Source organism: Humulus lupulus, chromosome 8, assembly GCF_963169125.1.
Source record: "Humulus lupulus chromosome 8, drHumLupu1.1, whole genome shotgun sequence".
NCBI lineage: Eukaryota > Viridiplantae > Streptophyta > Magnoliopsida > Rosales > Cannabaceae > Humulus > Humulus lupulus.
Genome location: NC_084800.1, coordinates 24,382,447 through 24,408,465, shown reverse-complemented (window position 1 = coordinate 24,408,465; position 26,019 = coordinate 24,382,447). Strand labels below are relative to the sequence as shown.

Genomic DNA, 26,019 nt, shown 5'->3' with positions numbered 1-26,019 from the left:
ATTTTCCTTGTTTGATATCTGCCAAGTGGTTGGCATAAACTGGTGGAGTCCAGACAGTGTTGAATTGTCTACAAAACTCATTCTTGAATGCTTCCCAAGAGGTAATGGAGTTCGGCTTAAACTTCCAATACCATTCCTGGGCAGTATCCGACAATGTAGTCGGGAAAATTCTACACCGATAATCGTCACTTACTCCGAGCAATTCCATCTGGTCCTCGAACTTCCCAACATGTCTGATGGGATCTGCCTTTTCTGTATATACTGGCAGAACCGGTGCTTTATATTTTGCCGGCGGCTAGGCTGCTCTAATCCGGGCACAAAATGGGCTGCCACTCCAGTGGCCTATCGCATCTATCCCGGAAGGTCGTTTTGACAAACCTTGTACTGCAGCTGTTAGCACGTCAAGCTGGGCTTGGATGGCTGGTGCAATTGATGAAGTTCTAAGGTCTTGACCGCCTGGTCGGGCATTACCATCCGGTGCACTGTTGTCAAGTATTTCTACTTGACTGGCAGGGCGGTTCAGATTTTGCCCTTCAACCAGGACGGTTTTTCTCTTGTTGGTGATAACGCCCCTCATATCCTTCCGAGAAGCATGCTCTCCTACTCGATCGAACACCGTACTTTTCGATTTTTCAGAGGGCTTACTACGCGGGACTTGCGCTCTCCCACTACACTGCTGGCCGGGGTGCAGTGGAGGCCGTTCGATACGCCCCGGGCAGTCTTTTCCTCCTTGTTGGTCGTTGCCCCCCTTTTCCTTTGACTAGTCGGTGTGATGACTATCAGCCTCATCACGACCATGGCCATCTTTGAATTGTGAAGTCCTCTTATCTCGAGGAGTCCTAGTCTGATCCTGCCTGGGTGGAGTCTTTTTACTGCTCGATCGGTGACTCCTTGATCTTGAAGTTTCTGATCGTTGGCTCCTCGAGGGAGTTCTAGAGTTCTCCCTCTGTGTTGATGCAGTTCTAGAGCGGACCCCATCATCTTCCCGACCAGGGGGGTTACTCCTGCTTCTGTCCGGTCCACGAGAATTGGCTCTGTCAATGGTCCTCCGATCAGCATTATTATTTCTTGCTCCCTGGGAGGCTGCTCATGCCGCGGCTTGAGCATTGGCTTTGCCCAATTGGGTAGCCGCTTCTAGAGCAAGTGCTGCTTCATGATGTCTCCGGTCGACTTCCTCCTGTCGCTGATTAAGCTCTTCGCTTCTAGCCTCCATATCGCACCTTTGCTGCTCTAACGCAGCTCTCTGCCTGGCTATCTCTTCAACGAAAGACTCCTGGCGAGCATTGAATTGCACCATCTCCTCTTGGAAAGCACCTATTGCTTCCTGGAGTTGTTCAACTTCTGGAGTGGTCTCCTCGAGAAAGGCCCTGGGCTCAGTCTCTGGGTTCTGTGGTCCAGGACCTTCTGATCTAGCAGGCTCTTTTGACGTGCCTGACTTTTTGGATGCCACACTGGTATTCTTGGGCACCATCCTGATACGATAGTGATGTGTTTCTTCTCTTCAGGCTCTCAATGAAAGCACCAAAATGTTGACCACGATTTTGGCCAACGACGAGTAGACGTCAAAACTACAATGAACCTTCAAGAGAAAAATACGACACAGATAATTTTATAGTGGTTCAGCCCCAATTTGTTGGTAATAGCCTAATCCACTTGGAGTTGTGATATATTTAGTATACACTTAAGATCAGATGAACTTAAGCCAACTGAGTTTCTTAAGTGTAAGTAGAAAAATATAGAGTTTATCTCTCTAGAGAATACAAGCTTTATCTTTCTAACCTTTCAGAAAATGCCCCAAGAATGCCCCCAGTAACAGTCCCCAAAATCTCAAAACGAGAGAGTTTTCTCAGTCTAAAAAGATCAGATCCCCCAAAATGATGCCATGAGCCATTTATTTATAGGCTCATGGATCGTATATAAATATCTCCCTTTTACCGGGTCCTTGGTTCTTCCAACAGACTTTAATTAATAAAATATAAATAAATCTAATATTACAACAATATGGCTATTATTCTGAGATATCTGAGAGATTCCCGCGGCAGTTGAGAATGATTCGGGTTGAAGCTGTTACTGAGGACATAGGCAAACACCTCTCGTCGGCAAAGCACACCTCTAGCACACTTCTGGTCTAACATGACAATTTATGGTCTAGCAAAATGGACTGACTGGTCGGCCAAAACAGATGACCGGTCGGCCAAAATGACTGACTGGTCGGCCAAGCACCTGACTGGTTGGACAAACACCTGATTGGTCGGACAGGTACCTCACTGGTCGGTCATGACACTTCTCTGGTCTAGCATGACACTTGACTGGTCAGTCAAAAATCTTCACCGGTCGGACAGAAATTCTATCAGATCGGTCAGATCACTTTATCACAACCCCGAAGAGCCAACACATTTATTAACTATTAATGTGTCTTTTACTGACCATGCATTGCCACTTGTGACTTCTGATTGTCACGTCATCGAACTGAAATTTTGGGGATAACACCTAAAAATTGAATTTAAGAAATCTTGCATTGGATTGTTAGGCATACATTTCCCTACAAGTTACGTATTAAAATTCTAGTTTTTTCCTTCTTGCATATTTTATAATTAGTAATTTTAAAAAGTAAATTAAATAGTTTCTTCAAAAAAGAAAAAGTAAAGTAAATTGAAAAATATCACCATTGATAACAAATAACAAAAAAGAACCGAACAGACGGAACTCAGTCATCCCTAATCAGAATCCGACCGACGATTCTTAAATCTCTCGAGTCGGAGTGGAGTGTGCTTATATTCATAATTCCCCTGCAACGTAAGTGTTCTCGAAACCATTTCGATTCCAAAATTTGTTATAACGCTTTCCGCGACTTTCTTAGGGTTTTTCCTTGAATCAAAGGTTTGCCGATACTTCAAATACGTTAAAGAATCAATTTTAATTTTAGTTTCTGATAGTTTTTCGTAGAAAAAAAGTGATTACCTGAAGTTTATAGAGACTGAACTTTCCTTTCTTGTCTTATTATTCTGTACTTTTGTTAGTTTTTTCCCTCTTTATTTTTGTTTAGCGAGCTTTGAAATTGTGTCTATATATAAATATGAACGTATAGGAGCATTGTTTGGAAAATATTAACTTTTAAGGGAGTTGAATTGGATTGAAGCAATTTATTTGGGTATTGAGTACAATTATAATTTATGTAGTCACACTTGACTAACATCCTGAATAAATTTTGAGTATATAGTTTATGGACCATTTAGTTTTTAGAGTAGTATGTATCTTCGTTCTATACAAAATTGTTAGTAATGTTTGTTTGCTAGTTTTATAGTTTATTAAATGTTTTGGGGTTTCAATGCGTTTTTCAGATGGAAGAAACCCTTTTAGTAGGGATGAATATTTGATCCACAAAACTCAAAAATCTGCAAAATTTGCTCGACTCGAAGTTCGAGAACTTCAATTTTTAGAAAACTCTTTTATTTCGGGCTTAATCCAATCCGAACCCGATATATATTGGAACGGTTCGAGTTTAAAATTTAGCCATTTTGGTTCGGGTTACCCGAACGAAATTTAAAAAAAAATTTAAAATCTGAAAAATAAGAAGATATGATAACCCTAAAAACAATCTTTATTTCTTCTCTTCTTCTCTTTTCACTCTCCCTCACGCCCTCCACCACCACCAGCTCTTCTTCTCTTCTCGCCTCACTCACTCACACCAGGCCCCCTTCTCTCTCACGCACGGTCAAGAGAAGAAAGACCCACCCACCCACCACATCCTCGGAGCACGCCAGCCGCGCAGGGAGCACGCCAGCCACCAACAAGGACCTCCTCCCTTCGCCGCCACAGCGCCACCACCAGCCAGACAAACTGATAGGTATATGAACATATATGTGTTTTTAATATTATATATAATTCAGAGATTGTAGGATTAGATTATTATTGATGTTATATAGGATTAGGTATATATGTATTATCAAGTGTTGAAATATATAACATGTAGCATTAGATTATAGGTGTGGTGATCTTTCAGACAACATCGAACAAGCTTGTATGTATGGATAGTAGTGAGAAAGTAGTTGATCCAGATTGTAACGAGATTCGGACGGATAGAGATGATTTAGCTTTAACAGCAGAATTAGAGGGTCAAAATGGTGTTTCTGAGGGAAGGAAAGAATTTGTTGCACCTGCTATTGGCATGGAGTTTGAGTCGTATGAAGATGCTTATAATTATTATAATTGTTATGCCAAAGAAGTGGGCTTTCGCGTTAGAGTGAAGAATTCGTGGTTCAAGCGGAATAGCAGAGAAAAGTATGGTGCAGTACTTTGTTGCAGCAGCCAGGGTTTCAAGAGAATTAAAGATGTAAATCGTCTGAGAAAAGAAACGAGAACTGGCTGTCCGGCAATGATAAGGATGCGTTTAGTGGATTCCAAAAGGTGGAGGGTACTTGAGGTTACTCATGAACACAACCACTTATTAGGTAGTAAGGTCTACAAGTCAATTAAGAAGATGGGTAGTGGGGTTAAGAGGAATTGCCAACCGAGTTCTGATGCAGATGTAAGAACAATCAAGTTGTACAAAGCTCTTGTGATAGATTCTGGGGGTACTGGAACTTCTAATTCAATAGCAAGAGAAACCGGCATGTTTCCTGATCATCCCAATCAGTTGAACCTTAGAAAAGGCGACACACAGGCTCTTTACAACTATCTCTGCCGTATGCAGTTGACTAATCCAAACTTCTTTTACTTGATGGATCTCAATGAGGAAGGGCGTTTAAGGAATGTGTTCTGGATTGATGCAAGGTCTAGGGCTGCATGTGGTTATTTTAGTGATACTATTTACTTTGACAACACATACCTGTCTAACAAATTTGAGATTCCACTCGTGGCTTTTGTGGGAATAAATCACCACGGCCAATCAGTGTTGCTAGGTTGTGGCCTGCTAGCAGGTGAGACTACAGAATCTTATATTTGGTTGTTTAAGGCATGGCTTACTTGTACATTTGGGCATTCTCCCCAAACCATTATCACTGATAGGTGTAAAACTTTGTCAAGTGTGATTGCCGAGTTGTTTCCAGGATGTCACCACCGATTTAGTTTATCACACATCATGAAAAAGGTTCCAGAAAAATTGGGAGGCTTGCGCAATTATGATGCTATCAGAAAGGCATTAATTAAAGCAGTTTATGAATCTATGAAGGTAATTGAATTTGAAGCAGCATGGGGATTTATGATCCAGCGTTTTGGAATTGGTGATCATGAGTGGCTTCGCTCTTTATATGAAGACAGAGTTCAATGGGCTCTGGTTTATTTGAAGGATACGTTATTTGCTGGAATGGCAGCTGCACGTCCAAGTGAGGCGCTCAATCCATTTTTTGATAAATATGTGCACAAACAGACACCCTTGAAAGAATTTCTTGATAAGTATGAATTGGCTCTGCAAAAAAGACACAAGGAAGAAGCCCTTGCAGATATAGAATCAAGAAGCTCCAATCCCACATTGAAAACAAGATGTTCTTTTGAGTTGCAGCTCTCAAAAGTTTACACAAGAGAAATTTTTAAGAAGTTTCAATACGAAGTGGAGGAGATGTATTCTTGTTTCAGCACGACACAGTTACATGTAGATGGACCAATTGTAATATTCTTAGTCAAAGAGCGTGTTATGGGCGAGGGAAATAGAAGAGAGATAAAGGATTATGAAGTTCTGTACAACAGAACAGCAGGTGAGGTTCGCTGCATTTGCAGTTGCTTCAACTTCTATGGATATCTTTGCCGGCATTCCCTTTGTGTGCTTAATTTTAATGGTGTGGAGGAGATTCCTTCTAAATACATCCTCTCAAGATGGAAGAAGGATTATAAGCGTCTCCATATTCTGGATCATGGCTCGAATAGTGTCGATGTTGCTGATCGTGTACAATGGTTTAACCAGATGTATAAGAGTGCCTTACAAATTGTAGAAGAGGGTGTGATTTCTCTTGACCATTACAAGGTTGCATTACAAGCATTTGAAGACTCGTTGAAAAGGGTTCATGATGTAGATGTGAGACATGAATAATTGGGGTGGTGTGGAAGTTCTTTGTTGCCCACGAATTCTTGTTCATAATCTTAATTGAGGGGTGGTTTGCTCCAATTCTCTGTGGATAAGTTAAGTTCCTTGTGTAAGTAAACTGTGGAATCTTTAGCTTTTTTCCTAAAAAAATAATTTGATTAGAAATAGAAGCTTTTGGGGCAATTTGTATGGAGGTATTTGGTGATCATGACATCATAGAGTTTCTCGTCGAGGTGAGCTCCGGCTAACCGGAATTTTCTTTCGAAAACTTCAGAAAAAACATTGAAACTAGAAATTAGTTTTGAAAAATGAAATTTACTCTGGACAATCATCTTGCTGTTTATTCATTTTTTTGGGAAATTGACATGTCGTTAGAAAATCATAATGCCGTGTTGGTGGTGTTTTGGGTAATGATAAATTCATTGATAATAATCAAAAGGTCGTAGAACTTAGAATAACTAAGCATCCCAAATAAAAGATGCGATGTCATATATCCACGTTGTTTATACATCCTAAGAGCATGCACGGTTAATCCATGAGCAATCACATTGGTAGTTTGACGAATATGGATTAGGAACAATTCTTAAAATTTGGATAACAAACTTGATATATCATCTAACAAAGACCCTAGGTTATTGAAAAAAGTTGCTCTATTAGCATAAGCAGACACAGCTACAAGAGAATATGTTTCAATCATATGCACCGAAAGTCCTAATGAGAGAATTAAGTCCAAAGTCATCATTAATGCTACACATTCAGCCTTAGCTCAAGTGGTAAGGGCGAACTTGAGGATCTTACCCATTCCAGGTTCGATTCCCCACGAGCATCTAAATACCTCTTGGGGCCACTGGGGCAGTCTCAAGGTCGAATATCGATTATAAAAAAAAATGCTACACATTCAGCCTGCAGAAATGTAAAGCACCTTACAAAATTAAAAATTAAAAAAATAAAACATTAGTAAAGAGAATGAAATAAAATAGTGACTCCTAAATATAGTAGTTATATTGAAAGTGATATATATATATAGGCAAAGATAGACAATACTCTAATTATTAAGCTTAAAATAAAAAATTGAAAATTAAAAAAATAGAACATTAGTAAGGAGAATGAAATAAAGTAGTGACTCCTAAATATAGTAGTTATATTGAAAGTGATATATACATGCAAAGATAGATAATACTCTAATTATTAGGCTTAAAATAAAAAAAATTGAAAATTAAAAAAATAGAGCATTAGTAAGGAGAATGAAATAAAGTAGTGACTCCTAAATATAATAGTTATATTGAAAGTGATATATATAGGTAAAGATAGATAATACTCTAATTATTAGGCTTAAAATAAAGAAATCGAATGGGTTAATAAAACACTTGTGCAGATAACATAAATGAAATCTACTAGAGTAACAAATCAAAATGTCAACAGATCAGAAACGTAAATTACAGCACAACCAAACTAAAAATGAATATAATATAAATACTAATTTTACAGGAGTAGAATTGACATAGATGTATATATAAAGAGAGAAGAATTGATAGTAATTGAATAACTAGAAGTTAAAACGTACCTTATTAACCACAGTAATAGTCTTGGTGTTGATATCGTTGTTCATATGCTATAGTTGTGAAGCCCTCATGCATTTCTATTTTAGAATTTGTTGTCATTTATATGAATATAGGCTAGTTTGGTACAACTTTTAGAAAAACTAGAAGCTGCTTCTGGAAAAGTTATGCAATAAAAGTGTTTGATAAACAGTCATAAAGCACCTTATTAAAGAATTTATGCAAAAGCTACCCCTAAAAGTTAAAGCTCGCACAACCCAACTTTTAGCTTTTTCTAAAAAGTGCTTTTTGAAAAGAAAAAAAACTATGTATTTTTTATCTAAGTATATTTACTTATTTATTATATTTTAATCCAAATTAAAATATTTAAAATAAATTAAAATAATAATAACATAAACAATATTTTAATTTTGTTCATTTTTAAATATTTTTTATTTTAGTAATTTTATATTAACAAATCACATTAATAAAGAGATATTTTTTTAAATGTTTAATATAGATTTTATAATACACTATAATATTACTTTTGCATCTCATAGTATTTTTAATCTACAATTTATCAAATATGTAATTAAAAACATAAAAATTAAGAGTTTTGCATCAACTTAAATTTTATATATTTGTTAATATATCTTAACGAGATTATTATACTACGATCATTATAATTAGAATTTTAGCTATACCTGCTAGTTATAATATATATGTACAATTATATGTGTATATTATATAATTTAACATTTTTGTTGTTGATCACTTTATTAGTGTCTTATCCAAAACATATTTTAATTATAATATGTTTAAAGAAATACAATACTTATATTGAAATCTATTTAGTATGTGTAAATTTGTTTTAATAAAATATAATAAGTATGATATCTATTTTAGTATTTTAATATTTAACAGGATATTAATTATATAGTTTATGAAACACTCTTGCTACAACTTTTTCAACTTACAGCACTTTAAAATTTATAATTTAACAAACATTCAGTAACCTTTTTCCACGGCACAACTGCAGCTGTTTTTCCTCACAGCACAGCTACGGCTGCTTTTTCCCACAGCACAACACAGCTGTACCAAAGTGGCCCTATGATGTCATCTAATTTTCTATTTTTAATTTAGTATTCAAAGTTATAAATGAGTTACCTTTTGAGGCTTAAATTAGGATTAACTCATAACACATAATTGTGCTAAAAAAATTTATATTTTTTTGAAACACATAATTGGATGTTCGAGGACCAAATAATCTTTCTTTCTTTCGGATTCTATTACTTAAGCTTCTCTTCAATGAGTCTATAATGTAAAATCTTTTGACTCTTACTTCTTAATTGGGTGCTAAAACTTGGAAGACATCAAAATCAAAACTTACTGGTATGAGAAATATGTACTTCAATATAATGTCCCAACAGTTCAAGTTTGAGACTAGGAAAATACATAAGATTGTCAACACTTTAATACCCAAGTTTTTTTATACGGTATAAATACCTTGACGACCTAGGTACTTGTCATTAAATTTCTAGTTAAAACTCAAGTGAGTGCCTACGTGTCAATACATGATTGGTCCATATTTAATTATTTTCTAAAAATTCATTTAAATATTAAAAATTAATAAAAATAATAAAGAATTTTAAACAATTAAAAATCAAACATTTTTTATTTTATTTTATTGTTCTTCTTCTCTCTCTCCCCGACGACGATTCTTCTTCTCCCCCTCCCTAGCTGTTCTTCTTCTCTCTCTCAATGGATGCTTCTTCTTCTTCTCTTTGATGGCACGATACTTTTCTCAAACAGAGCTGGGGATTTGGGCAGCGGCTGAGGTAGGGATCTGGGCTGAGGACCAGAAGATGCAGGTGCATATCTCGTTGCACGGACTAAAATGATGCAGGCGAACAGATCCAGGGCTGGGTACGGTGCCGGAGAAGACGAGAGGAACTGCATAGCTTCGATGGTCCACCGATTGGGTATATGGATCACTGATTTGGGAATTTCTCAGTGTATATTTATGTTTATTTGGGTCTGCCTTTTCATTTCTGGTTTCTTGGATTAACAAGCATGGGGCCAAGGGTCGGAGCCGGAGAAGATGAATCTCTGAAATCTTCGAGGTCGCGACGGGGTCGGTAATTCTGTGAGCTCGGACGGGAGTTTTTTTTTTGGAACTTTTTTCTTTGAATACCATATCTGACCTTAAATTGCAGAGAAAAAGCAAAGGTTTCTAAAGAGATTGGGTGGTGTAGGGTCGAGATATATGGTTCGTAGGTGGTTATCGGGGTTACTACCTCTGTATATCTTGTAAATCTGATTTTTCTGGTTTTCTTTTTCTTTCATTGTTCATACTCTTCTAGGTCTTTTGTTCATTGTTCATATTTTTCTGGAACTGGGGCTTGGCTAAAACTTGCTCCAACGAGTACAGGGGTGACACAGACCAATGGTGGAGACTATTTGGTTTGGGTTTATTCCATTGTTAAATATGGGGATGAACACTATTTTTGTTTGATAAAACTTCATTGCTGAAGAACAATGAAGAATGGGGAAGAACGCTATTTTATTTCATAAATCTAGTAAAATAAAATAACACTATTAGTTTTTAGGCTTAAGACAATTTTATATTCATATTATTTTTGTAATTTAAAATCATATTTTTTCTTTCATTTTTATTTTTAAAATGAATTATTTATATTTTTTAAATAGTTAAATAACTTTTTTAAATAATAAATAAAAAATTAAATGGCTTGTACTAATCAGAGATTGCTACGTATGCATCACATGTACAGAAAATTTAACCTCACGTAACAGGTTGTTAAGCAATGTTGATGTAAAATATTTATATAGTAATATTAAACTGTTAATTTTGAGAAACTGAAGTAGTTTACTGTTAATTTTGAAAAACTTAAGTAATTTCGCAGCCAATTAAATGCTTGTGGTTCACGTTACGGTAGCCATCAACATACTGACAACAATTTCTGATTTTGAATTTTTTTTACTCGTTTGGTTCTTTAGAATATTTGAAGAAAAATAACATTTTTCTCTTTTAATAATTTGTTATTTACTCTCTCCCTCGCACACGGGCACGACAAGCAACACCCACCGCCGACCACCCTCGTCAAATCCAGCATTCTCACGGCCGATTTCTCCGATTTGACGTCGTTTTCTTGCAATTCCTCCAGCATTTCGCGATCAGAACACTCAATGGCTAGCCAATCCCCCTCCGGATCTGTCCACGACTTCACCGTTAAGTGGTGGAGTGCCGGATCTTTGGCTCTCAATCTTAGTCTTTCCAAGAATAACATCAGACTGAATGAAACTGTCGATGGCAATCAATCACGTTGCAAAACAAATCAGAAGAATAAGCATCTGCAGCCAAGATCAAATAGTGACCAGAGTCAACGAAATCGAGCACAACCTCCAACTTCAAACCGCCTCCAAAACTTTCTGTCTAAATTGTCTCTCCTTAACTAAACATTTATCACTATGCTTATCTTTTTATCTATGATTGTAAACTTATTTACCATTTATAACGTATTCTCTATTGCTTTTAATCATTTTTAGCAAAATTTAAACTTTAGAAATCATGTTTGTACCCTGCCATTTTTATCTTGTTCAAGGGCATCATTTTTTTCTTTTCTTTTTTTAATATATCTTTTTTCGTATGAATGCGGTTATATGCTCTTGGTGAATGTTTTCGAGTAGTTAACATCTTTAGTGTTTTATTGGCATTTAACTAGGGCAGCTTTTCATATATATTTTTCTTTTCATCTCTCAATTATTTATTAATGGCACAAGATTTTATTGATATGTTGCACATGTTTTTTTTTTTATTTAATTTTTTTCACTCTGTATTTCATTTCGAACCTATATGTTCCGATAGTTTTGATGTGTTCTTCCTTGTTATGGAAGGAGCGGTTAGAACATAGTGTTTAGTTTGTTTTTAGAAACATTTTTTTTAATGATTATCTAAATAACTGTTTTTCCAACAGATGTGTTGATTCGAACAGGTATGTACATTTTTTTGTCAATTTGTTTAATATTTTTTTTACTTTACCAGCATTAGATGGAACTTGATAAAAAACAACATTAGATTAGGTAGTTATCCATAGCTTTTATAGGTGTAAGTTATTAATCAACTTTTTTTTTAATCAAGAAGAAAGAAGAAAGAAATTTCATTGGACAAACTGTCCAGTACAACCAAAGGGCTAACCAACAAACAAAAAACCTGTACACCCAGATAACAAATAGCCCTTGAACACACATTAGTTACATTGAAGTTGTCTAATAAAAAGGTGGTGTTGAATAGAAATCTTCCTATTATTAATAGAGTATAATCTATACTTGACTAAATTTATAACTTCCTTTGCTATACTACTAGTTGTCAAAGAATAACCATAAAAAACACATCTATTCCTGTTCCGCCAAATGCTATAGATCACAGCTGCTAACACCAAATTCAAAATAGATTCAATGATACCAATCTGCCCACTGTTAAGCCAAACCACCCAGCCATTGTAATTACTACGCCAAGCTTTAAACCCAATCCAAGCAAAGATAAGGGTAAGCGTCATCTTGGACAGGTAGCACTCAAAAAAGAGATGAGTGTGACTTTCATTATGATCTTCACAAACTGGACAAAGGAGGTTGTTCAACTGAAAATTGATTCTAAATAAATTGTCTCGAGTGAGAAGGTGAGCATTGACCACCTGCCAAAGAAGAAACCGGTGCTTAGGGAGAATCAACTTACACCAGACTGCATGCTTATACCCCACTAACTACTGATTGAGGGTACTGTTATATAATTTTGAAGGCTTAAACTTCCCTGAAATCCCAGCAACAAGAACCTCTCTCTTACTGAATTTTCTCCTTAAATGGCACAATTTCCTCCAATACCAGCTGATGTCTGGTTTCAGAGCATAACTCTAGAAATTAGCTCCCTTCAAATAGATTTCCTTGATCCATTTGACCCAAAGAAGGTCTTGCTTTTCTGAAACAGCCCAAATGTACTTGGCTAAAATAGTTCTATTCCAGATCGCCCCATCCCTAAACCCGAGCCCTCCATAAGCTTTAGGGAGACACACCTAATGCCAAGAAGCCATATGAAGCTTACTTCAATTCCCTGAAGTTCACCACAGGAAAACTCAGCATAACTTCAAGCAGAAGTTTGTCTCGGAATATTAGTCCAGTTTCTGAGAAAGGAACTCCAAAGGTTATTAATCAACTTTGGTTATTCGTTATTTTTTTATATATGCTATGCTTTAATTTTAGGAGTTCTTTCATAAATACTTATTTTTTGTATAATTTTTTTTACAATTTTACGGTATTTTCTTTTATTTTATTTTTTAATTTTACTAACTCAAGTTTTCAAAAATACGATTTTAATGTTTCAAAATTACAAAAATACTATTTACACTAAACATCAACCCACAAAACATAATATTAAAAAAACAACAACATGACAACAATCTCGCAACAACACAGTGCAACTCATTGTAACTACAAAAAAAAAACAATATCAAAAAAATCATTCTTACATTTTAAAAAAGTAACATACTGCAATACAATATAAAAAAACAACAACTTAAATACAACACGACAACTACCTCACAACAATACAGTGTTGAAAAGGCAACTAGATATTAATTTATTGCATTAACTCAAAATAAACTAAAAAACAACAAAAAAATAACCTCAAAACAATTTTTTATTGTATTTTTTAAATGTATCTGATAACTAGAAATTAGAGTTATTTTATCACATTTTTTAAGCTAAAAATGATTTAGTTCTTAAGTTTTTAATTAAATTATTAAGTTTTAATTACTTTTTGGATTTATTAGTTTCATTTTAATTTTTATAGACTTTTATGTATTTTTATAATTATTTTGTTGTAAAATTTTATATAAATAAATAAATGAGTATTGTTGAACTTAAATGCTAAATTAAGTTATGATTAATATTTTCAAATAATTTATATGAATTATTTATAATTGGAAATATTTTATTATGACTTAATTTGCATTTATTTTGTAGGATGTGGTTCTACTTTTGGTTCTTGAAGAGCCAAGAAAGAGTGAAGAAAAGAAAAAGGCATAAGGAGAAAAAAATGTTATTTTTGGAAGAATGGAGCCAACCAAGCACCTGGGCCGAAGCCCACTCACCAGCCAGGCCCGCCTGCCACTTGAGCCCAGCTCTGCTCTCCACGCGCCACCTGTCCACTCTCCTCAACACTCCATCAAAGCCCAGCAGCAACTCCATCAAAGCCATCAAAGCCATCATGAAAAATGTATGTCCAAGCAACTCCTGCCAGCCGAAGACCATTCACTCTCCAGCAGCAAGTTTCGGCCCAACTGCTCTTCTCCTCATCATCCATTTACTTCTCCAATTATAGCCAGCCCAACACCAAAGCAGGCCCAACGCCACTCTCCTCTTCAGCAAGTAACCAGGCCCAGTTTGCAACCCATGCCAACACAGCCACCCAAAAAGGCCAAAGACCACATTTTTTCCTTCCCAATATTTTTCACTCAAATATCAATTCACTATTCCCTATTTTTCTTACCTAAATAAACATTCATAATTTATTTTTTTTACCCTAGCTTTTCACTAATATTTTACCCAACCAAACATTTCATCTTTCCAAAACTCTTACACTTACTCTATTTATCCTACCACTTCCCAACACAATTAAATTAATCAATTTATTTATTTTAACTTGATTAATTTAATCTCTACATTTTGCCTATAAATAGAGTCTTGTAAAACCATTTGGGGGGCTCTTCTTCTTCATATTTTTCAACCTCTTCTACACATTTTTCTCTCTTCTTTTCACTAGTTTCTCTCTACCATTTTCATCTTTTGAAGAGCATGTCAAGTATGTTATTTTGTAATTTTTATCTAGTTATGAGCTTCTAATCTTTTTCAAAGGTTATTAAGATGATGATGAAGCAAAATGTAACTAGATAGTATTTTTTATTGTATGTTGATTTCCCATTTGTGTAACATTGTTTATGGATTTTTCTATCAAAGATATGCATTTTTTCATCTATTATTGAGTGTTAAAGCATATTACACTTAGTTCTTCATTATGCAAAAATATGATATTCTTTGATTAAATGTTTTTCATTAAATTGTTCACATCTAATTCTTAGAGCATGAGTATCATATTTTGCCTAAACATAATCTCTTTGATTTTTTGTAGTTTCATTAGGTTGTAACACAACTAATGCTTAGAAATTATATCTTATAAAAGTGAAGAAAAATCCTACCTTTTTGAAAGAGTACTTGTGCTTGAATAGAAAATATATTTTGAAAAAATATATAGTGTGATTTATTTCAACTATATTAAAACTTGGGAATCAATATACTTATAAATACTATTGAACTTGCATTTTGTGGATTCTAAAATCTTAATAATCTTATTTTATATATCTCATTTGAAAACAATTTTTCGATTTAATCTTAATTTTTTTTTTATTACTTGTGTTTTATTTTTCTAAAACAAAATCTCATCAAATATTTGGAACTAGGTTAGAATATTCTTGCTTTGTTTGAAATAGTTTCTTTTGATGTTAGTCAACTCCCATGGGTTCGACCTCGTACTTACATGAACATTATATTCCGAAACGATTCGTGCACTTGCGAGCTTAATTATTAAAACACCATCTTTTGGGATCAACAGTATCAAAAGTAAACTCAAAATATATCTCAAGACAACCAAACATATATCCAAAATAAACTAAAAAACAACAAAAACAAAACATTGAAAAACTTATCACTGCATTTAAAAATGCGTCAAGAAAAACTAAAAATTTACTCAATCATCAACATAACAACATAACAACTATACAAAAACTTAAACAACTAAAAAACAACATAAAAACAACTATACATAAATCTAAACAATACAAAAATAAAATGATATTAGATAACTATACACAAACCTAAACAATACAATGTTGAACTAACAACTTAAAATCACCTAGACATCAACCCCAAAATAATAGACTCAATGCATTGCATCAACCCAACATAAACTAAAAAACAATATCAAAACAATGACGGGGTTTGTTTGTGATTAACGCCCAAAATGTCCATCCACTAAGCGGTGGTTGTAGTATAGATCGAGCGGTCGATTCCACAAAGAGACAAAGAAATAAAGTTAACAATAAATAAAGTTGAGAGGTAAAGAATATGAGGGAAATAAAACAAGTGATATTTTTGTTGTTTTTTAGATTTAAAGATTAGAAATAAATATAGACTAAAGTTTGATGTAACAATAGGTAACAAGTAGGAAGGATCAAAAGTCACCAATATACATACTTATTTATTTGGATCTTTCATTCACAAAAATTACACAAATGAATAGTTCATATCCCAACCATTCATTTGGAAGATTTAATATTGAAGCACATATATATTTCACAAAAATGCATTCAAGTGATTAATATTCTTTATTGTGAAAGGAAGAGATAAATCTTATGAGAAATCTAAAAATGACATTATACCATTGACAATAATGCAATAAAAGATTGGACATAAAACCTAACACAAATATTAGTTTTACTATTTATAAAATATATAGAAAGAACATGACTAATTCTATATAGATTTAGCAAAAGTAAATATATATGAATGAGATGGAGAAAATGAAAAAGATATTATCTATGTTATTTTCACTGATTTGATAATACATAGAAAGTGCTTGACAAGATCTATATACTATTAGTAAACATAAATAAAGATAACAAGATGAAAGAAAATAAATCACTCATATATATAAACTTTAAGAATAAAAAATACCAAACAAAGTCATAGTGCATATAAGATCATCTTAACCTTCATAAGAATGTTAGCCTATTATGCTAGACATTCTCATAAAATTATAGAGAAAAAATATGAGAACTGATACTAAAATTTAGTAGAGTTTTGCCACCTAAAAATTACATTCCAAATGTGAAAGAAGAGTCTCTATTTATAGAAGAATAAAATGACTAAAAATAAATTAAACTACAAATGAGGTTTACAAAATAAATCTAAAACATTAATAATAAAATATGATTTTAAAAATCAAATCTTATTATTAATATTAACCTATCTATTTTAGTGAGTGATCAACATGCGCATTTTTCTAAAACAACAGAGAATGTGAGCTTTAAAGCTCAAAATAGGAGGTCCAAGGCTCAACATGCACAAGAAATGAGTTAATGGATGGCTGGTGGCAGCTAGAACTTAAACCATTCGCAACTAATCTGAGGAAGCCACGTGCCAAGGCTGGCTGAAGGAAAAGGCAAGGCAGCAGGGAGTCGGGCTGGCTCCAAGCAGGTCGCGCAAGTCGCTCACAGTCAGGGAGTTGGGTCCGCGGATACAGGTGGCGCGCATCAGGCTGGGCTCCAAGCGGCTAGGCTGGGCAGGACACGGGCCTGGGTTGTGATTGAGCTTTCTTCTTTAAAAAATGCCACATTTTATTTCTTTCTTCTTTCTTTTTTTTTTTCCTTTGTTTCCAGGTGCCAAAAATACTAAATCCTACAACATGAAACAAATTAAATTAAAATTAAATATTTTCATTTATAAATTAAATCATATTAATTCCATAAAAATATTAATTAAAACTTAATTTATTTTGACCATTAAATTAATAAATGTGTATTTTTGAGTACTAATCAGTTTGATAAATGCATGACTAGTATTTTGTCTTTATTTAATGACTATATAAAAGTTATACAATTTGGCACATATCATTACTATTATCCTGAAAACACATTATGCACCTCCATAAGAATAAATAAGTGGGTTTGTCTAATATAAATGCATGACTAGTCTTTTCTCTTTATTAAAAGACTATATAAAGCTTATACAATTTGGTTACACGTATCACTACTTTTATCCTAAAGACATGTATAAAGCACCATGACTTTCATACAAGTGATTGCCATCTCTCTCCACCTTATTCGTTTCAAAATGACAAGAATACTAAATAATTTAACACATTATCAAGCACCATCTTTTCATATGTTTCAAATTTCAATAAAGAAAGAATAAGCTTCTAGGCAGAATCACAAAAATCTAAAATCTAATAAATAAAGTGCTTCACTTTATTCTGACTAGAAAAAATGTCTATTTTAATTCAGGAATGTTAATAACAATAACAAAGGGTCTCTGTTTTCCAAAAGAATGAAAAACTACATCCTCACATATGCATATGATGAGCCATTAACACTTATTTCTTTGAGATCTATACAGCGAGATAGTGCATTTATGAGGCTCACCAAATCATTCCTAGTATGAGCTGCACTCAACGTCACTCTTAGCCTTCCAAATAGTTGTCAAATTAATGATGTAAAAGAAAATGAGTTGGAAGTATAAAATTAACCATCTTCTATGCAGTTTCAGTTGAGCTACATACTACTACTACTACTGCATTTCAGTTGAGCTACATATACTACTACTACTACTGCAAACAATGAAACAAGATGCATGTCATCAATATCGGAAAGGGTACTATAGATTTCAACAAACCTGCATGAATTGGGTGGAACCTTCGGGGATCTGATCGCGATCACGTGGAAATTAGATCTCAACAAATGCATGTTCAATAACAACATTTGGTTAGAAACATGTAAGCACCAACTTCATAGCAATGAAATTCACATTGGTGCAGAGAACAAAAAAAAAAAACTGAGAGGGTGTGACAGACTGATTAGCTTAGAGAGCTTTCTCTTCACTCCCAATAATAAGAGATATAATATGACTTGTGACTGGGATTCCAGTCAGAGTGCGAAAGTCTTGAATTCAGTCCCAAATTTCCTTTCTTCTCCGCATCTCTTTTTTTGCCACAATAACAACAGCTGCCAAGTCACATGCCAAGCACTCATACCACTGGCGAGTATTCTTCCATGCAAGTGATTGCCACCTCTATCCACCTCTTTCTTTCATTTTCTTCTTCTTCCTCCTCCATTCACAACAACACCACCAACAATCGGAGACCACCGTTGAGGATACCATGTGCGCCACCATCGTCAACGAACAACCACAATGTCGAAGACTCGTCGCTGACACACCATCTCCACCTGGTTAGAAAAGGGACTTCGAATGCGTAAATCATAAAAAAGAAAGAAAAAATATTTCGATCGTAAAAACGTAAAAAATTTCTTGTGACTGTATATATGTTATTTTTTGGATTAATATAGTGCTTTATGTAAATTTCTCTCAATTTTATTAAAAATAATAAACAAAACAAATTGTATTTCTCATTATTTTTTTAATATGGAAAAAACATAATATAGATACACCAACAAATGTTATAATCAGACCTCCCTTCAAAGAGGTCCAAAAGTAAACATCCCACTTTTTAATTAAAAAAAAATCACATTTTCAATAGTTATGTTAAATAAATATTTTTCCTAATTTTACAAGCTTAATGCCTCTTCCCAATCCTTTTTAATTATTATTTTTTATTTTTATTATTTATTAAGTTTATGTTCTCAGTTACTTTTGCTTATTTGTTTTATGGTTTGATATGGGAGCAAATTTATGTATGATAAGATAATGCAAGTTAATGCAAGAGGATGATCGAGTTTGGTGGAAAAACTACACACCAGAAGATGCAGTTTAATGCCTAACGATGTTTGAGATGGAGCTTCAACTGAAATATTTTACTTCTAAAGAAGATGAAGCTTTAGGTTGTAATTTTTTTTAGCTTCTCTTTTGAATGTATCTTAGAGATACTAAAAATATACTTTTCTAAACTTTTTAAGAATTCTCTACTATCTCAATAATTTATTGTCATTAGAGATATTACATTTATTATCGGTCCGTCCAAGTGCTGCTTTTTTGAATTAACTATTAAACATGTACCTAGATGGGTGATGAGTTTACTTGTTAAAAAAATTTCTACCAAGTAACGAGACCAATGTAATACTCTACATTTTCTTATATGAAATTGGTCTTTTTACTAAAAAAAATGTCGTTTTATGGGTTTTCCTCCGGAGAGATATCGTGTTATCAAAGTTATGTCGTTTTTTTATAAATATGTCGTTTTATCGGATTAGTGTTGTTTTTTTTTTAAAAATCGTTTCTTACATATATGTCGTTTTTCCAAAATGATATCGTTTCCTTGGAATAATGTCGTCTTTACGGATTGGTTTCGTTTTAACATGTCGTTTTTCCAGAATTTTGTCCTTAAATAAAATAAAATAAATAGTACGACTAATATACTATATTCAGACTCCAATTTCTCTAATGAAAAATAAAATAAAGTACGTTAAAAAAAATCCCAAAAAAAAAAAAGTAACGTTAAAAAAGAGGCCATAGAGGAACGAAATTAAAAGTGGGAAATCAGCAAAACAGTTTCTTTTAAAAAAAAAAAGCAGTTAAGAAGTTGCCATAGAGAAACGGCGTCGTAAATGGCGTGAGTCTCTCTCTCAAGGACCATCTCTTAAGCTTCTCTTTAGTGAGTCTGTATAATGTAAAATCTTTTGACTCTTATTGGGAGCTAAAATTTGAGAGATATCAAAATCAAAACTTTTTGGTATGAGAAAAATATATTTCAATATATTTTCTTACTGTCCCTGTCCAAGTTTGAGATTTTATTTATGCTTTCAAAGTGACCATTGATGAGGCTACAGGAGTAATTTAAAGCCCTCTCGGTTCTCTGCTCACACTGCGCGTGCGCTTCACGCTTCTCCGGCACGGTCTCTTCTAAGGTAATTGTTGAGAGCCATCAAAATACTGACACCAATTTCTGGCTTTGAATTTCTATTACTCGTTTGGTTCCCTAGAAAATTTTAATAACAATAACCTTTTTCTGGCTATTGTTCTCTTTTTCTCACACCCTTATTTATCAAGCTCATGAAAAGTAGATCATCTAACATCGAACTATATAGTACATGGGTAGTTCTCAAATCCTTGTTTTTTCCCTTCTTTTGGAGAAATATGGAAGTACAAAAGAATGGCTATTGTGGGTTTATATATGCTGAGGTTTTGTCAATGTTGAATGTGTATAATTATTTATTTATTTTGTTGCAATTGAATGTGTCTAATTAATGCTGGAAGAATAAGTAAACTTGTGAAAAAGTTGAAAGCTTACTAGAATTATAGCTATAAATGCATCTTCAAATACAACCTTAGAATTTTTTGTCTTTGAGTTAGCATGAAGGTAGTAATTGGGATATAATTCGTATGGTTTGTCATTAGTGAAGACCCTAGAAATGAGATTAAAGTAGGTGCAGTTTTTTGTTAATGGATTAGTACTTAGTTTTCACTTTGTTCCTTTGATTATGATTTCTTATGTGACAGTTCTTCCTTTTCTTTTTGTTGGCTTATTGGTTTTTCATTTTCTCTATAAAGATGGACGAAGTTTCTCTCAACACCGAGCCAGTAGGCGATGACGATGGAGATGAGTTGGAGATCGAGGGAGATTGTGGCATGACTGAATATGTCAGTCAAGGTGGCATAAGTGAAGGGGAAAATCCCTTGCCTCCTTCAGTTGGAATGGAGTTCGATTCTTATGAGGATGTATATTACTTTTATAATTGTTATGCCAAAGAACAAGGATTTGGTGTTAGGGTAAGTAATACATGGTATAGAAAGAGTAAAGAAAGATACAGAGGAAAACTTAGTTGCAGCAGTGCAGGTTTCAAAAAGAAAAGTGATGCAAACCGCCCAAGACCAGAAACAAGAACTGGTTGCCCAGCAATGATAAAGTTCAGACTAATGGACACCAAAAGATGGAGAATTATTGAAGTGGAACTAGAGCATAACCACCTGATTAGCCCTGCTAGTGGAAAATTCTACAAATCCCACAAAAACATAGGCGTTGGAACCAAAAGAGTGTTGCAATTGGATGGTCCTGAAGAAACTCAGAAAATTAAGCAATTCAGAACTGTGATAGTTGATGCTGAGGTGAATGGAAGCATAGATGTTGATGAAGAAGAATCTGGTAGGAGTATTGACCACTCCAATCAGTTGAAGCTTGAAGCAGGTGATTCGCAAGCAGTTCAAAATTTCTTTTGTCGCTCCCAGTTGGTAGATCCAAATTTCTTTTATGTTGTGGATCTCAATGAGAAAGGATGCTTGAGGAACTTGTTTTGGGCCAATGCAAGAACTAGAGTCACATACAGTTATTTTGGTGATGTAGTGTGCATTGACACTGCATGCTTGACAAATAAATATGAAGTTCCTCTGGTTTCATTTATTGGAGTAAATCACCATGGGCAATCTGTTCTGTTAGGTTGTGGTTTACTTGCAGGTGAAACAATTGAATCATACACATGGTTGTTCAGGGCGTGGCTTACATGTATGTCAGGACGCCCTCCACAAGTCATCATTTCCGATCAAAACGACACATTGCAAACTGCTGTTGCAGATGTTTTCCCAAGAGCTACTCAATGCCTTTGTCTATCAAGAATAATGCAAAAGGTACCAGAGAAATTGGGAAGCTTTTTTGAGTACGATGCCATTAATGCAGCATTGAATAGAGCAGTATACTACTCTCAGAGGCCTGAGGAATTCGAAGCAGCGTGGGAGGACATGATCCAGCTTCATGGAATTAGAGATCAGAAATGGCTTCAATCATTATATGAAGACAGGAAACGCTGGGTTCCTGCATTTTTTAAGGATGTATTTTTGGCAGGTATGTTTCCAATACAACCAAATGAGGTTGTCTCATCATTTTTCGAAGAACATCTGGACAGAAATACTCCCTTAAAACAGTTCTTAGATAAATATGATCTAGCTCTGCAGAAGCACTATCAGCTTGAAGCATTGGCAGATTTGGATTCAAAGAGCCCAACTTCAAAGACAAGATATTCTTTCGAGATGCAGCTCTCAAGATTGTACACGAACGGCATACTACGAAAGTTTGAAAGGGAAGTGGAGGGAATGTATTCATGTTTTTGCTCAAGACAGTCAAACTCGGATGGACCAATCATGACATATGTAGTAAAGGAACAAATTGAAGTAGATGGAAATGTGAGGGAAGCAAGAGATTATGAGGTTCTGTTTAATCCACCGGAGATGGAGGTCATATGCGTCTGTGGCATGTTTAACTTCAAAGGGTATTTATGCAGGCACGCGCTTTGGGTCCTCAGCCAAAATGGCATGGAGGAGATTCCGGTGCAGTACATAGTTTCGCGGTGGAGAAAGGATGTGAAGCGGAAGTATGTTATTAGTAGCATCTGCAGTGACAGTGGCATTGATGTTAATAATCCAATTCACAGATACGATCATCTGTACAAATGCATTGTTCAAGTTGTGGAGGAAGGCAGAAAATCACAAGAGCGGTACAAAGTTTCCGTTCAGGCGTTGGAGGAGATTTTGAACAAGCTTCGTCTTACCGAAGAAGATCATCTGGTGTAACTTATTTTAATGTATAAAATTTGGAATCTTTCATCTTTGTAGCTTAGAATTAGAATACGTGATTTTTCTTGTACCATTTTTGTCTTCTTTTCCTCTTACTTAAAGATAAAAAACTTATAACTTTCATAATCACTCAAGACTTTTTTTTTTCTTTTTCAATTACATGAATTTGAAAAGAAAAATGCCAAAAATCATATTACAGTGATTATGAAACCATTTCACACGGGAAATTTGACTATTGCATTAAATAAGGTAACATAATAAAAATACCATTTCTATTATATACATGTTCATTTAATCCAAATATTTTCCTTAGTTCCAAAAATAACCTTGTCATTTGTTTCTCACTTTAACTTGTTCATTTTGTAATAAATTGTCTGGGTCTGGTTTATTTGTTAATTTTTTGTTCATAGGATAGATCGAGGTTGGGGAATAAAGAAATCTGGTTTTTTTTTCGAGATTTTTATTCACCTCTATCGATAGGCCTCGATAGTATATGTTAGGTTCTGAGTTTGATTGTGCCTCGATAGGCTTTGACAGACCTCGATAGAATTAGACATACTCTGATTTTTGCATTATATTCTTATTTTGCATTGCCTCGATAGGCCTCGATAGAATTAGGTATTTTATGATTTTGCATGGGCTATTGAGGCCTATCGAGATCTATTGCATTAATAGGCCTTGATAGACCTCGATAGAATTAGGTATTTTATGATTTTGCATGGGCTATCGAGGTAATGCAAAATCAAAATATATCTAACTCTATCAAGGCAAATGCAAAAATTAGTGTACCTAATTCTATCGAGGCTAGCGAGGCCTATCGAGGTACAATCAAATCCAGAACCTAACATATACTATCGAGCCCTATCGAGGTGAATAAAAATCTCGAAAAAAACCCAGATTTCTTCATTTCCCAGCCTTGATCTATCCTATGAACAAAAAATTAACAAATAAACTAGGCCTAGAAAATTTATTACATAATAAACAAGTAAATCCCTTACATTTTTTCTATTTTGGGGTTGTTTCGCCGATCTTTTGGGTTTTCTCGCCTACCTGCCTACTCCGGTCGAGATTTTTTGCCACTGATGTGTGGTCGTGGTCGTCAAAGATAATGCCCACAGATTCGGCATTGAATGCGAAAAGAGAGATAGAGATTTTTTAGATTTTGGTTTCGAGATCGAGAGAGTGAGAGAGAGAATAGGGAGTATCCAATGACAATGGTATTTTTAAAACTAAGGAAAATATTAGTATAAATGGACATATATATAGTGGATGAATAGGGTATTTTTGATATTTGCATGAATAGTAAAATTTCCCATTCACATATGAATTAATCTTCCCTCTATACAATTACAATACCAAGTCTAAGTTTACCGAGCTGATTGGGCTTGGGCTGGGTTTATATTTTGAGCTAGCATACTAGCAGGCCCAAGCGTATTTTATTCCAAGTATACCCTTACATTCTGGATCTATTTACAAGTTAAGACCTGCCCAAACCAAGCGAATTAAGCTTTGGCGCCAGTTCCTTGATGTAGATGTAGTCACGAGTAGCAGCGAAGTCTTCATATTTTGGCGCTGACTCACTTCGCACTGGTAAAATTCAAATCCCTAAGCCCACTGTTTGTTTCCCGAGAAAATTTTAGTTGAAAAGAAAATATTGCGAATCCTAGAGGATAGAGAGAGATGAAGTTCAAAGCGTTTCTCACTGAGAATGGTGTTATCCTTCTGGCAAAGAGGTTTTTACCAGCTCTTGACAAGATGGGGAAGATTTGCCATCTCTACCTTACCAGAGACCACGCTATATTCCTCCACAATCTTCTCAATGGCGACGGAATCCAATCCATCGCCCAATTCCGCAAAGAAGCCCTCTTCGACGACTACCGAATCTCCAGCCAGAACGAGGACCGAATCGCCTTTTCCGTCGACGTTTCACTCCTCCACCGAGCTCTTCGTAGTAGCGTCAGTATCTGTACAGAGTTCGGAACTGGTCCCACGGCGAATCGCCTCCAGATTAAACTGGTGAAGAAGCTACCTGTAAATTCGACCCAGCCAATGCCTTTCCTCACCTTCGAAACCAAGGGATTCAAATCGGCAGTGATCCAAGATGTTCCGATCTCGAAACCTTTGTCCAGAGCTCAACTTCTCGAGCTTCAAACAGCTCTCGACATGGCTCAGGATTTGCCTCAGACTCTTGTTCAGGTTCCTGATATGAATCAGTTGCAGAGTTTCGTGGATCGAATGAAGCACTTGGGGGAATTGCTTAATGTCTCCATCACCAAATATGGTGATTTACACGTACAGATTTCGACGACTCTGATCACGCTGGGCGCTGAGTTCAGGAAATTGTTTGTCATAGGAGTTCAGGCAGAGGCTCCAGCTGAGGATCGAAATTTGAGTGCCCAAACTCGATCCTCTAGGGCCATATTAAGAGGGGACGGTCAGTCTGTGCAAGTTAGTGTGAAGCATTTTGCTAAAAGCCTGTGCTACCACATGGCTAAGCCAGATTGTGCTTTCTATGGTATTGCTCCTCAAGGTGCTTGCTTGACGGTGATCTTCCAGTTCTTTATTCCTGGTTCGCGTCAAATGGACAAGTCAATCAGCTTACATTGCAGACTTCCTGTACTTGACCCAGGTACCACTTGATGACTTGAAGCTGCTTCGGATTGCCTATTTGCGGTTGTGTAAGACTCTACTACTACTGCTACTATTAGAGATTACAATTGTCAGTATATATATTGGCATAGTTCTTGTGATTAGATTTCTAGTATTACCCTGATAAATATATTTACTTTTTTGATTGGTGGTTTGTGTAACAAGAATGCTCTAATGAGTTATAATCTGGTTATTGTAATATTTTTGTTTATGTATATTTTTTTTAAAACTAGGCTCCCCGTCTAGCCATATAGACTTTGAGGACTACAAAACTATAGCAATTGCTACTATGAGGAACAATAAAAAAAAAATTCATATAGCAATTGCTACGTAGATACTCACGAGGGACTTAGAAGTTGTGAGAGCAATCCACATGTTTGACTATTTGAGTTAGTATTCTTGGGTTTTGTTTATGCATATTTGAAGCTATAAAAAGATTTAGTAAATGCATAT

General features: G+C 34.9%; 3 protein-coding genes across 4 annotated transcripts; all 3 read left to right on the top strand.

Annotated features, from left to right (window-relative positions):
• The first annotated feature begins 3,543 nt into the window (after nucleotides 1-3,543).
• On the top strand, nucleotides 3,544-6,212 carry LOC133796415 (protein FAR1-RELATED SEQUENCE 6-like). 2 transcript variants are annotated; one of them, XM_062233911.1, is made up of 2 exons: nucleotides 3,544-3,847; nucleotides 3,987-6,212. In XM_062233911.1, the coding sequence occupies exons 1-2, from the start codon at nucleotides 3,580-3,582 to the stop codon at nucleotides 6,023-6,025; spliced, it is 2,307 nt and encodes a 768-aa protein (XP_062089895.1). In that variant the 5' UTR covers nucleotides 3,544-3,579; the 3' UTR covers nucleotides 6,026-6,212. The 2 variants fall into 2 exon arrangements, with proteins under 2 accessions (XP_062089895.1, XP_062089896.1); XM_062233912.1 differs by having other exon boundaries at nucleotides 3,708-3,847; nucleotides 3,980-6,212.
• Nucleotides 6,213-19,847: 13,635 nt separating this feature from the next.
• On the top strand, nucleotides 19,848-23,043 carry LOC133796416 (protein FAR1-RELATED SEQUENCE 6-like). Its single transcript, XM_062233913.1, has 2 exons — nucleotides 19,848-20,261; nucleotides 20,905-23,043. Exon 2 carries the CDS (start codon nucleotides 20,905-20,907, stop codon nucleotides 22,912-22,914), a length of 2,010 nt encoding a protein of 669 aa, XP_062089897.1. The 5' UTR covers nucleotides 19,848-20,261; the 3' UTR covers nucleotides 22,915-23,043.
• Nucleotides 23,044-24,428: 1,385 nt separating this feature from the next.
• On the top strand, nucleotides 24,429-25,959 carry LOC133796414 (uncharacterized). Its single transcript, XM_062233910.1, has one exon. The coding sequence runs from the start codon at nucleotides 24,598-24,600 to the stop codon at nucleotides 25,555-25,557; it is 960 nt and encodes a 319-aa protein (XP_062089894.1). The 5' UTR covers nucleotides 24,429-24,597; the 3' UTR covers nucleotides 25,558-25,959.
• Nucleotides 25,960-26,019: the final 60 nt, after the last annotated feature.

What these genes read in the sequence shown, in the direction of transcription:
- LOC133796414 (XM_062233910.1), top strand. Translation starts at nt 24,598, where the DNA reads ATGAAGTTCAAAGCGTTTCTCACTGAGAATGGTGTTATCCTTCTGGCA.
- LOC133796415 (XM_062233911.1), top strand. Translation starts at nt 3,580, where the DNA reads ATGATAACCCTAAAAACAATCTTTATTTCTTCTCTTCTTCTCTTTTCA. An exon ending in CCAGCCAGACAAACTGATAG is followed by an intron (nt 3,848 to 3,986) that starts GTATATGAACAT and finishes ATTAGATTATAG; the next exon opens with GTGTGGTGATCTTTCAGACA.
- LOC133796416 (XM_062233913.1), top strand. Translation starts at nt 20,905, where the DNA reads ATGGACGAAGTTTCTCTCAACACCGAGCCAGTAGGCGATGACGATGGA.